The sequence below is a fragment of the Anastrepha ludens genome, chromosome 5, assembly GCF_028408465.1.
Source record: "Anastrepha ludens isolate Willacy chromosome 5, idAnaLude1.1, whole genome shotgun sequence".
Classification (NCBI taxonomy): Eukaryota; Metazoa; Arthropoda; class Insecta; order Diptera; family Tephritidae; genus Anastrepha; species Anastrepha ludens.
In genome coordinates this window covers 86,505,511-86,518,367 of record NC_071501.1, presented here as the reverse complement: position 1 = coordinate 86,518,367, position 12,857 = coordinate 86,505,511, and the positions used below count along the sequence as shown (strand labels likewise).

The 12,857-nt window shown below is 36.0% G+C and overlaps 2 protein-coding genes across 3 annotated transcripts in view; one reads left to right on the top strand and one right to left on the bottom strand.

Moving 5' to 3' along the window:
- The window catches only part of LOC128864142 (annulin), a 33,918-nt gene that overhangs the window by 15,650 nt on the left and 5,411 nt on the right, over positions 1-12,857 (top strand). Inside the window, exon 1 of one of the 2 annotated variants that reach the window (XM_054103662.1) lies at positions 1,562-1,967. The exons of the other annotated variant lie outside the window; for it this stretch is intronic. Within the exon in view, the coding sequence (XP_053959637.1) occupies positions 1,865-1,967 (103 nt within the window). The 5' untranslated portion in view covers positions 1,562-1,864. Of the gene's footprint in view, positions 1-1,561; positions 1,968-12,857 lie in introns of those variants that run through there. 2 annotated transcript variants of the gene reach the window in all.
- Positions 2,820-6,256, bottom strand: LOC128864144 (odorant receptor 94a-like). The gene is made up of 4 exons (XM_054103663.1): positions 5,502-6,256; positions 5,310-5,409; positions 3,125-3,391; positions 2,820-3,061 (listed from the first exon to the last, which is right to left on the bottom strand). The coding sequence occupies exons 1-4, from the start codon at positions 6,242-6,244 to the stop codon at positions 2,993-2,995; spliced, it is 1,179 nt and encodes a 392-aa protein (XP_053959638.1). The 5' UTR covers positions 6,245-6,256; the 3' UTR covers positions 2,820-2,992.

The following is a 12,857-nucleotide window of genomic DNA, read 5'->3' as shown; positions in this document are numbered from 1 at the left end:
CAAATTGCTAAAGAATCTTACAAATATTTGAATTTTGTCTGGACACCAAACTACAAACCAGTGAACTGTTTGAGACAACAATAATTTAATTCAATATTGACGGGTAGCAAGTAAGTATTGGGTAATTTTGAAGAGCTTGAGAACATAAAATGATACTACAAAACAGAAATATTGTTGTAATGAATTTTTTTTATTATAATCTTTTAAATAATTCATGGCACTTTTTTTTTTTCTTTTGAATTTGATATTCGGCATATGTCCGCCTTGGCTACGAGTGGTCTAGAATTTTCAAGAACTCATTTTTTTTTTTATATTTCGAAAGTATGGGTTTTTAAGAATATGCTGTCAAATTTTTTGAAAGATATTCACAGTATTTTCGATTCTACAGCCGTTTTAGCAGAGTCAGATTCATCATACGGCCACTCTATATAAAAACTTTAAACTCAATTATCTCAAAACTACTTTTTTCGGCCTGGTGTTGTCAAAAAAAAAACTATTAAACTGAATCGTCTGAAATTTTAATATGTTGTTCACAACATCAATGGCTTTTCGCCTGTTCATATTATTATTTAAATTATTTCACATTTTTTATTTAAAAAAAACTGGAAAAAGCAACGATTTTTAGAGTGTCAAACTCAAAACCGCGTCAATTGTCTATCTTTTTTTTTCTTATTGTAGCAGCGGGATATAGCTGATGAAAAAATTGTTTGGGTTTTGTGTTTTAGATAAATAGAAGAGCCGAAATAGACAACACCGTTCAGGTCCAATTTTTTTCGGGAGGGTCAACTTTAGCGCCATTTTTGAAATTATTAAGATTAAAATTTTTTTTGTTTCATTTGTATGTAAATGAAGTTAAATATGTAAAAGAAGCTAAATAAAAAGCCTAAAAAATTTAAACATCGTTTTTCATTTTTTTTTTTATTGTAAAAAAATTCCAGAAAATACCCTAAATTTTCGAGCTCAACACCACCTTAAGCGCGCTGTGTTGCAAGTTGCACCGTCTTGTTGGCTGATTAATTTTTGGAAAGAAAAATTTAGCCACCATGACTCGATAGCGCTCGGCATTTACCGTAATGAAAGAAATTAGGGCCGATGATGGCGCCAGTTCTCTATGAATTTCACGAACATATTTTTTTTTTGGTTTTTTTTTTTTTCAAAGTAAATTCCCACAATTTGGAAGCGTTGTTCGGGCGTTAAACGATTTATGATGGCTTGCCAAACCTTACTGAATATATGTCAACACAATTTGCCATTCTCAGCTGTCTAACCATAGTTTCGATATCGATAGTTCTCAGGCAACAACAAAAATGCTGTGATACAATTCTGCATAGCCGATTTAGAATTAATTTTTTGTAACGTAATTTTGTTAAGCACTGTACTTGAAATTGCATATATAATATTTTGTTTTTGTAATTTACAATATAAACAAACTTGACCATATTTATTGTACTTATACAATTTACAAGACCAAATACAATAAGTCGCGAATTACCCTATTGCCCCTATTGTATGCTGATCGCGATCGCGAAGTTCGCACTGTTGTATTGATGAATGAGTAGCGTAGCGCCGCGCCGGTGTTCGTCTCAAGCAAAATTATTCTTCAGTTTATTGATGTTTGCCAACGAGTTAACAAGTTGATTTCGAACGTGAGACGAAAGTAAAAGTCTTGGGTGACAAATACAAACGTAATTTTACGGTTCCGGTTTACTTTGCAAGTAATAAACAACGCTTTTGAGTGTGAAAAAAGGGTTTGCAAAAATAGTTAAAGCTACTTAGTGCCAAAAAACAATAAACAAAATTTCAAAAAATATAAAATATAAAATTTTCTTCTGTGGACTTTTCAAAACAAAAGGTCATTTTGAAAATGAGCACCTGGTATTCAAATATTATGCCCGCCTGGATGAATCGCTGGATAAGTCCATCACGCCCAGTGAATCCTTATCGCGCAATACGCCCGGCGAATGAAAGTAATTTAAAACATTAAACAAATGTCCATAAATTTTGTATTTTTTATTTTGCTTAAAACACATGTGCAATTTTATTATTATAATTTGATTGTTTTGCCAACGAAGAAATTTACCAAGTATGATGACTTCATAGCAACGCTTTGACTTTTCGTTGATTAACCAGATTTACTTGTTTTTTTGTTCTGTTTTTTTAATACTCATAGTTTTTGTTTTTGTTTTTAGTGTTCTCTATTTATTTTTTGGCAAACAACAAATGTGCTATCTATTCAATTTGAGTGCTCTTCGTTGGTGCTGGTCGCTCGAGAGATCTATTTTGTTTTTATGAGCTAATTAAATGTGTAGAAGTGTGTGGCTTGTGTTTGTGGCTATAATTGAGTGGGTGAATTTGAAAGCCGTACAAGTCCGGAATTTGATATTTTTAAGTGAGATGACGATTTTGTTTAAAATTTGTCTCTTCATCGATTGAGCTTAAAACCGTATTAGATAGTCGGTCAATAATGAAGCACAGCTGATTGCAACAGTGAAATGAGCAGAAAAACCATACACGTCCCCTCACTTGTACGGTTTTTGGCAAGGATAATAGATACCAAGTTTGCTCGTTAGGTATGGTGAAACAAAATTTGTTTGAGGGGTACTTTGGATTCTACGTCATTCGTTTTGTGTTTCACAAACTTTAGCTTTAGCTTTGTTAAACACAAATTCGCTCAGAGCCGAATAACGGTCTGCTAAGTAGTACACCTCTAAAAATCTTTTCACAATAGATTTTTAGTATCTTCAACAACAAAATAGTAATTTTGGGAATGTACGATTTTCGAACCCACCGATTCAATTTAAAGGTTATGCTTTTTCTCCATCATGCACTCAGCACTTTTAATGTTTGAGGTCTTAGTTAGAAGCTTAAAATCTTGTAAAAATGTTTGTTTTTGTAAACACTCCACAGATTGCTGACTGACTGTTAATTACAAACACAATTTCAAGTAGTCAACAGTCATGTAATTTTTCTGAAGTGAAGTGAATAACATTTTTTAATTATCGTAATTTTTCTTATTCATATTAAGCAGCAACGCCAATAAACTGTATGTATTATTCATGGTCTGTAAAGAAAAAAGCAAATATAGTTAACAAATATATTGTCCTCTGAATTAAATTACTTGTACCTTCACGAAAAGCGGCAAACCGATTTCGAAAAATTTTCCTGCTCGCACTTTTACCGGCTGCTGCAGCATTTCCATGTAGATTATTAGGTATTTACACACTTTAGGGGAACACTGTACCCATTCGGCATTGTAAATGGCATTGTTCAAGGCTCCAGTACTCAAGATTATTTCGTTGCCACAATAACACGGGACGAATATTTGCAAAATCATCACAATCACTGCCAAAATTAGTGTGCAAAATTGTGAGGGATTCTCGAAAATGCTAACCTGAAGTAATAAAGTGGTTAATCCAAAGAAAAAGTTAACAGAAAGTATTTCTCTATAAAGGTTGGATATCCTTGACGACAAATTCACATGCCGGAATAGGGTGTAATTTCTTTAAAATTATTGGGTAAATACTAATCTCAAATGTTTAAAATCAAAATTTTGCTCTTTCCTGGTGCAAAAATTGTACAAAACTTTCAATACCTACAGTTTCATTTGAGAAAAAATAGCCACAATTAGAGGTTTGAAAGCTTAATGAGCCTTGCTTGTGTAAAAATTACATTTAACGAACAATGAGTGAAACTGCAAAATGTGTGAAGGTTTCTGTAGTTTGCTGCGGGGTGTCCCATTAAAATCGCAAATTTGGAAATTTAGCAAAAAATAATGCAATGGTTATTTACAAAGTTCGAACTTTTTTATTATAATAAAGAGCGTAGGCAGCGTAGACTTATTTTGTATATTAGTAATAATAAATGACCATCTCGAGACGTAAGTAAAAAAATTTACAATAAAATGAAGCCAAAATTTAATCATTCAGGCTAAAGGTCATTTACAGTATACTTTTTTCACAAAATCTTAAAAAAATATACGATGGCATCAAAGCTCATAATCATAGTGGCCATTTAATGTGCATAGTTGTAGCAGCCAAATTTTTTTAAAATTCTTAACATTTTGGTAATAAAGGTTCACGATTTTTATGGGTTATTCTTCCGTGTAATTCTTCACGACTTAAACTCTACAGTGAATACACAGATATGTAAGATACTTCACCCACAAAATCGCCCATCGCGTCCAACTAACTCTCAATGCTAAACTCACAGAAGTCTACCAAGTCAAAATAAGCACAGTCTTAGCGGACTGAATTCCGTTATAATGCGTACCAGAGGATGAGCGTACACACACATGTCTTCTGCAGAAGCTGTCTGGATGAAGAACCGGAAGTGACGATTTTGCATATTCTGTCTGCTACTGTTCTACTGAGTCCACACGAAAATTTACTCTTTTAGATAAACAATTTTTCAACGGATCGGAAGATCTTAGCTCGGTAGAAATTAGAAAATTGACCCATTTTTGAAGCGGATGGTGACTGGCGATGAAAAGTGGATCACGTACGACAACGCCAAGGAAGGTTTTGCTGTGTGTTTGGTGGGATTGGAAGGGAATTATCCACTATGAACTGCTCAATTATGGCCAGACCCTTAATTCGGTCCTCTACTGTGTGCAAATTGACCGTTTGAAGCAGGCGATTGACCAGAAGCGGCCAGAATTGGTCAATAGGAATGGTGTTGTGTTTCACCAGGACAACGCTCTTCCTCACACATCTTTGATGACCCGCCAGAAACTACAGGAGCTCGGATGGGATGTCCTATCGCACCCACCATATAGTCCGGACCTGGCACCAAGTGACTATCATCTCTTCCGGACCATGCAAAACGCCCTTGATGATACCAAGTTGGCCTCAAAAGAGGCTTGCGAAAACTGGTTGTCTAAGTTTTTTGCAAATAAGGAGAGGGGTTTTATAAAGGGGGGATAATGAAGTTGCCTTCTAAATGGCAACAAGTTTGCGAACAAAATGGAGCATATTTGACTTGAATCAGATAATTCTAACTACGTTAAATAAAGCGTCAAATTTCGATCACAAATACGACATTTCTTTTTCCCCAACCCAATATTTATATGTAAAATACTTAAGCTATCCGGCCGCCTTAAGCTATCCGGCCAGGATCCATGTTTTGCACCCCCATTAATTAAATTAGGCGTTAGAAGTGTCATGGTTTAAGATAATTATCAAGATTCGCAGCCAATTTGCGAGTCATGAAGCTAAAAAAAATACACAAAAAAATACATTTTGGAGCTAACAATCCCCACACTAAATTCAATTGCGATTTGATTTCTTTTATTTTTTTTTATGAGTATTTACCTTTTGCAATCGGTAGGCGCTAAAACATAACACAAATGAGGAGCACATTATCTGTATAAGAAACGGGAATGAGACGAAAGTTTCACAATCTGCTGAAAGCCTTGCAAATGAGAAAAAGATCCGTAAAACATTAATAACATTATACAAAACTAAATTTCCAAAAAGTTATTTTTTAAAGTCTCCCAAACTTACTTCTTCATTTTATCATGTAATTTTGCTATGCCCACAAATTCTTCCAGGAATCTGGTTTCATTGAATTCACTTAATTGATGCAGCTTTTGTTTTTGCTTTCCCATTTCCACCAACCGCCCACCAATCATTTTATAACACAACGACAAATGCAAAAGCATATAACATTGAATCATGTCCAGTCCACAATTTGAGAAGCAAGTCAACGGCATTGCCAGTAATTCATAAAAGTATGCATACCAATAGCCGTGCGGATTACGCCACTCAAATGGTGGTGCATAAGGAAATGGCAATTCATAATCCTTAGAGAAGAGTACCCCAATGAAGGCGATTGTGACCAGTGTAATACTCATAGCAAAATACATGAAAGCGATCCAACGATAATATCCATGTATGCGGGACCAAAGATGACGTTCCCCATCCGTGCGCAAACGGAATAATTCATCATTGGCCAGTGTGTGAAAAAAGTTCACAAACAATTTCGAATTGATCCAAACATTGGCCACCTTAGCCAACAGCGCCAATTCCGTTAACGACATATACATTATGTAAGTGAACTTCTCCAAGTCGGATGCCTGTACCACATCCACCCACATCATCACTGTGTACGAAAAGGTGAATGATAAATGTAAAACATATGAATATGCAGCATAAAACGATTGCCATGGAGAGTTCAAACGCCATAGGCCTATAAATTGTAAAACGGTTATGACGCGTCGTGCGCCTTTTATGTTGTCAAACTCCATTTTTTGTTCGTGCCTGATTTTGTTGTTGCTGATGTACAATAATTGTTTATGTGTGCAAATTTTTCTCTTTGCGGGGAATTTATTCTGCTAAGTCCGCGCTCAAGTGTTAAACAGTCGGCTGTGCTGATTGGTTCACACTGCACGAGGAAATTCCTTTGCGTCTCTTTTATAATTGATTAGGCGGCTTGCGTATATTTTTTAAGGTGCTTTGTGAAATAGCACATAACATTGCATTGTGTGTATTTGCATTTGTGGGATGGGAATGTGTATAAGTATGTGTATGTAATTAGTTCCAAAATTATTAACCAAACTTTTCGTAAGAAAGTTTTTAATTTAATTAGCTGCTTAATATTAACGGAACGCCTTCTTAATAAGACTTTGCATGTAAATTGCAACTGCTAGCAAATCCAGGGCGTAATCGATTAACAAACAATAAGAACCCAATAATTTTAAACGCATGTTTGCGTGCAAGTGTCTTTAAATAATATTCAGACTCTCTGGAAATAAGTGAGCGCCACATATTTTTTAATAATGAAAGTAGGCATGCAATCGATAAGAAGGGTATTCAATGCCTTTTTTGCGAATATTATACTGTAAATAAAAGGTGGGCCATTAACTGGTTTCCTTCTAAATCAAAAGTTTTTTCTGAAACTGATCGCTATTTTGCGCTCTAAAAGTGGGAGAAAGTGAGTAACATCGAAATATTGAATGCATAAAATAATATCAAAGCTAAAATCAGTGAATTCGGTAAAATTCTAAGACGTACGTAATAAATACAATGGTACGCTGTATTATAAAATATAAAAAACCCTCTAGCATTTTTATTGAACTCTTTGCAAATACTAGGTAGCTTGCAGCTAAACGCCAAACCCTTATTTATGTTTATCAAACTTTTAAATATATTTTATTTTATTTTTGAACGTAAGTCTAAAAATTTTAAAATTATAGCCTAGGTAAGAGCTATGGCTGCTATGACCTAAAGCTTACTTTTAAATATATTCGTAGTTACCAAATATACCGTGGAATTAATAAATTTGTCTCGCGTTTTGTTGGTATATTTCCCCAATCAAATTACATAGTTTTTGGCAGGCATTGCTAAAGTTGTTGTAGAACCGAGTTGGAGCGATTTTGTGTTTCTTTTAAGTGTAACATTCGCTATTGAATGCAAAATGTTAATTTGCACGTATGTTTACAGCTTTACTATATGTTGGCACCCGAGTTACCTTCTGTTACTCTAACAGCTATGTTGTTTCTCTTTAACAGTTCAGCTCTGCTTTAGTTTTAAACGAATATTGTAATTTAGTGTTAAGATTCTCGAAAAATAAACTCAAGACCTGCGTTCTCTATTCACATTTCCGGGCTGTTAAATGTGAAGTAGCGAGTATAACACAAATAAACGAATTGCCATTCAGTGCACTTGCTTTCATAGCCCCTGTAATACCAACACATATCAGGCGATGCAGTTTGTTTAATTCGTTTACTGCTTTTCTTTGCTTGACCTTGGGCCACCATGCTAAGGATGCATAAGTGGCTATGGGTTTCACAACTGTGGTGAATGTCCAGAAGGTCATTCCAGGGTTTAGTCCGCATGTCTTTCCAAAAAGCCTTGTGCAGGCAAAGAATGGCCTTGTGGCTTTTGAAGTAACTCTCTCAATATGGGAATTCCACGTAAGCGTTTTGTCAAGACTGACGCCAAGATAGTTCGCTTCTGTCGAGAGTTGAAGTGTTGTTCCATTAAGGATCGGACATTTGAGATGTATGTTCCTTCTCCTAGTAAACGGTACAAGTGCTGTTTTGGATGGGTTAATGGAGAGCCCTTTTTCAGTGCACCATTTGTTTATTATTGTAAGGGCTTGCTGCATGCGATCCGAAATGGTTTCCTCATGCCAGCCTAATACATAAACTACTAGGTCATCAGCGTAACCCTGAGTGTGAAATCCTAGTTTATTCAGTTTGTGGAGAAGTTCATCTATGACTAGAGTCCACAAAGGAGGAGAAAGTACGCCACCTTGAGGGCAACCTCTTGTGGCTTTAATAGATCTGATTGTTCCTCCAAGTTCGGTGCTGATCGTCCTAGATTTCAGCACGAATATTATCCATCTAGTGATGGGTTCAGGTACCCCCTTTAAATATAGGGCATTATAGATTGCCTCATAGGAAGTGTTATCAAAAGTTCCTGATATGTCAATAAATGCACATAGAGCTATCTGTTTGGACTCAATAGCCTTTTCAATAACTGTTACCAGGCTGTGTATTGCAGTCTCAGTGGACTTTCCCTATTGATAGGCAAATTGAAGTCGATGCAGTGGGAAGTTAGCTAAATTGTTTTCCCTAATATACTGATCAACTATCTTTTCCATTATTTTAAGGAAAAATGAGCTGAGACTAATTGATCTGTATGATTTAGGCAATAGTTCGGGGTTTTCCCCTACCTTTGGAATAAATACAACCTTAACCTCAGCCCATTTTGTAGGTAAATATCCTAGCAGTAAGCTTGCTTTGTATAGTCTGGTCCAATTAAGGATAATATGGTGTGCACCCTGCTGTAAAAGACAGGGGAATATCCCATCAGGTCCAGGAGATTTGTATGGGCTGAATGTTGATATCGCCCATTGTACCCGCTTTTCATGGAATAGCTTGTTTGCTAGTTTTAAGTTCTCAGCACTCGCAGATGTAGTAGTTTCTGCCGGCACAGAGATCTCGTCTAGCACAAGTGATCCAGTGAAGTGAGTGTCCAGCAGAAGTTAACTGGTTTCCTCTAGATTCCTTGTGTAGCTTCCATGTGGCTTTTTCAGGGTACTAATACCATTTGAGTGATCTTTTAGTAGGGTCTTTTGGATACGTATAGCATTCGGAAGACTACAAATCTTTTCACAATGATTCCTCCAAGTAGCCCTTTTAGATTTCCTCAATTCTTTGTTGTAGTTGGTTAGGGCTGTTGAGTAGGAGGACCAATCCCCCGTTACTTTAGCTCTATTCCATAAAGTTCTTGTTTCTTTACGCAGGTCGGAAAGTGTACTATTCCACCAAGGAACATTTCTTTGTGGCTTTTTCTATCTATAATTCAACATCTAAACACTGTTTGTAGCTATGCAACAAAATCAGGGATGCATCTACTGATTCCTTCGTTCCCACAACAGACATTTATTGGTATTTTATACTCGTATAGATTATTATCACTTTACAGTTGGACATTTCGATTAATAGTGAAGGTAATTTTCACGGCCACATAAGCGACATAAAAATCCAAGTCAAAAGTTAAATTAATTAAATTTCGAATAGTACAATAAACAACAACAAATATGTATGTATGTACAATATACATATACTTATTTAAACATATTTAAGCATTTTCATATTTGCATGCGTTTCAGGGCAGAAGCGCCTACGTTTGCACACTTTAAGTAATTGATTTATGAGATCATCTCTAAGCACAAAGTAAACTTAGAAACTATGAATAGCAGGAAAATATTCAATTTGTTTTTCGCGATCGTCATTGTGTAGTGGCTATTTGTTTATTTGAGTTTTTATATATTTGCTCAGTATTTTATTTTTACACCCTACATGTTTTCTATCATTTCCTTATGAGGATAGACATATTTGCATACGTATGTGTAAACAGACAGAATACACCAGCTGCATGTGTTGCTCTTTAGTAAGCAGTCAAGTTAATTGCAGTCATTGCACTATAAATACTCTACTTTCATGACATTAAACTACGAAACTACTACTATAAAATTCGAATAACAATTATCGGTAGGTGTCTAAGCTAGAAGTTCGACTCGTATAGTCGATTTCCACTAAAAACTCAACTGCAGTTAGCAGATCTGTTAAGTTTATGAAATATCAAACATTTCCCCTGGTATAGAATTTAATTAAACGAGCTGTTTTGTTTTTTTAATATGAGGCTGTTTTTAATTTTATATACATATGTAAAGATTCATATTTTTGGTTTGCAATTCGCTATGAAAATTTTAAAAATTAAAGCAGATGTTCTTATATCGTGGCCGTAACTTTATCCAATTTTTGAATGTAAAAGTCGTCCAAACACTTTCGTATGTTCACTATAATTGATAAATCCGAGTCAACATAGGCACTATTGAATGTTCGTTCCAGCGACAATGAGACCAAGCACCGAACTAAGTATCGAATTGCAGCCGTTAGCGCTTCAATCGAAATTAGCCGTATCAACCAATAACGCAGAAATTGGCAATCTGTCTGTTCATATTGTGTTGACTTTTGCTTAAAAATATTGGCCTATACCCTTACAAAATCAAATTAATTAAGAACTGAATCTTTTGTAAAGCACTTTGCCAATTTTAGACTTGGCTCAATACAGGCAGGTCGTTTTCCTGCTACTAGAAGTTACTTCAGAGCACTAAAGCGCCGTTTTGATACCATTAAGAGACCTCGAACAGACAGATATCTACAGCCAACCAGAGGCGTTAATGGAGAAAATCGATGGGATTTAGGTAGGCGCACTTCCCCAGGCTGGGGAGCACCCAGTGACGTTTATCGTCTATGCCCATCACGGACGTTTACAGAGTGGTCAACAGTCTCCTTCCCTGAGAGGTCCCCACAGCATCTGTAACGGGGTTTAAATGGTAAACCTTGCTTTTCCGCTTGTGTGCCCTTCGTCCCATGACCAGTAAACTCAGCTAAGAGTTTGGAAGTTGAATGGCGTGGAGTCCCCAGGACTTACTGAGTCCTCAATTTATTGTATTAGAGCCAAATGGTTTTCGAAATAGCACATGAAGAAGTGCAGCTCTATCTCTTCTGCGCTTTCTTCAGAAATAAGTGCAATTCCCCTTTAACAACATCAGGGGGATGCGGACGGTCGGCATCTGATTAATAGTGGAATTAGTTTCCAGCTGTTAAACCATATCGTCACGGATAAAATAGTAGGCTAACTTCACGTTTCAATTTTTCGATAGAATTTTGTGTGCGATGTTGAGCAGCCTAATCCCTCAAAATGTGTCTTTTTTGAGTTTTATTAGTCTTCAATATGCTCAAAATTAATCACCCTCTGGTAAAATTGATAATTTTTGCAAATGGCGTCGTACTCGTACGTCAATCATATTTGACACTTGTGAACTAGGCAGCTGCAGTATACAAACAGACAAGCAATGGAGCGCGTAAAGATCAAAATAAAGATTTCCGTCACCCAAATTAATAATAATAATAATTTTAATTGAAAAATGTTATTCAAAAATAATATTACATAGATGATTAATTTTGCGCCACTTTATATTAGTATCTTACTGAATGTACTAACACTCCAACAGATTTTTTTTTAATAATAAAAAGTTATTCAAAAACAAAATAGGATGATTCATTTTGCGCCGCTTTGTGCTAGCCTCTTACTCAACAACATTTTCGTGCAATCTCATTTTTTTGCAGTTCTCTCCTTTTTTCGATTACCACCCCTTCAGCGTCCATCCTGCTAAAACACTTTCAGTGCCAGTTATTAATTATTCTACAAAAATTACCAGTTCAGTGCTAATCTGTAAACCGTTCTAAGTTATCAGCGAATCAAAAGATAACTAACAATTAAGCGATGTCAGAGAATGGCTTGCAAATACGTTCACATCAATTTGAGTGATAAAAACTTGCATAATTCACCGTAAGGTTTTAGGAGAGATAGGGATAAATTCCCCACGCGGCATCGCCATATGCTATGAGCCTGAGTGTGTTCCACAGGACAACCGCTTCAGCCAAGGCGGATTTATGACAGGTAATGACAAGCGCCCAGCTGATTTTTTTGCCGTAGGTATGAATAACGTCAAAATTATTTGTTTCTTTTTACATCTGTGTGCTTAATTTGCCATTCGTGTAAATTGAAAATGTATAGTTGATAATTCAAACAATATCTAAAGTGAAATATTACAAGAAAACATGAAAGTGTATTGGGCTTGAAAAAAGTTAAGCGGGGTAAAGGCCTTTTTTGGCGTTCCTGGAGGGGAACCGAAGTAGTAAGAGTGGAGAAGAGCAGGCTGATTTTGATTTTGAGGGGAACTTTGCATTCACAGCTAAAGCTAAATTTTGTGAAGCTCAAAACGAATGATGTCGGCATATCTGTCAAATTCGCTCAGAGCCGAATCACGGTCTGCTAGGTAGTACACCTCTAAAAATCTTTTCACCATGGACTTTGACGTGATGGAGGTCGTGTCAAATACACGTATGGTTTTACATACATGCAGATGCAAATAAATTCACCTGGGCTTCCACCAAACCTAACCGTGAGGGTCAAGTAAAAACACCCACATTGAAAAAAATCAATAATTTCTTACTTAAAGCTATTTCAAGTTTCAGATATTTTTATGAGGAGCTTTTTCATGGCAGAAATACACTCGGAGGTTTGCCATTGCCTCCCGAGGGGCAACCGCTATTAGAAAAATGTTTTTCTTAATTTTGGTGTTTCGCCGAGATCCGAACCTACGTTCTCTCTGTGAATTCCGAATGGTAGTCACGCACCAACCCATTCGGCTACGGCGGTCGCCGGTCAGTCAATGCATGCTTCAAAAATTGTTCCGAAACAAATTACCGAAACAAAAAAAAATTGAACTTGAAAAATAAAAATTAAAAAAAATAGTATAAGGCTGTGTAGGGTATA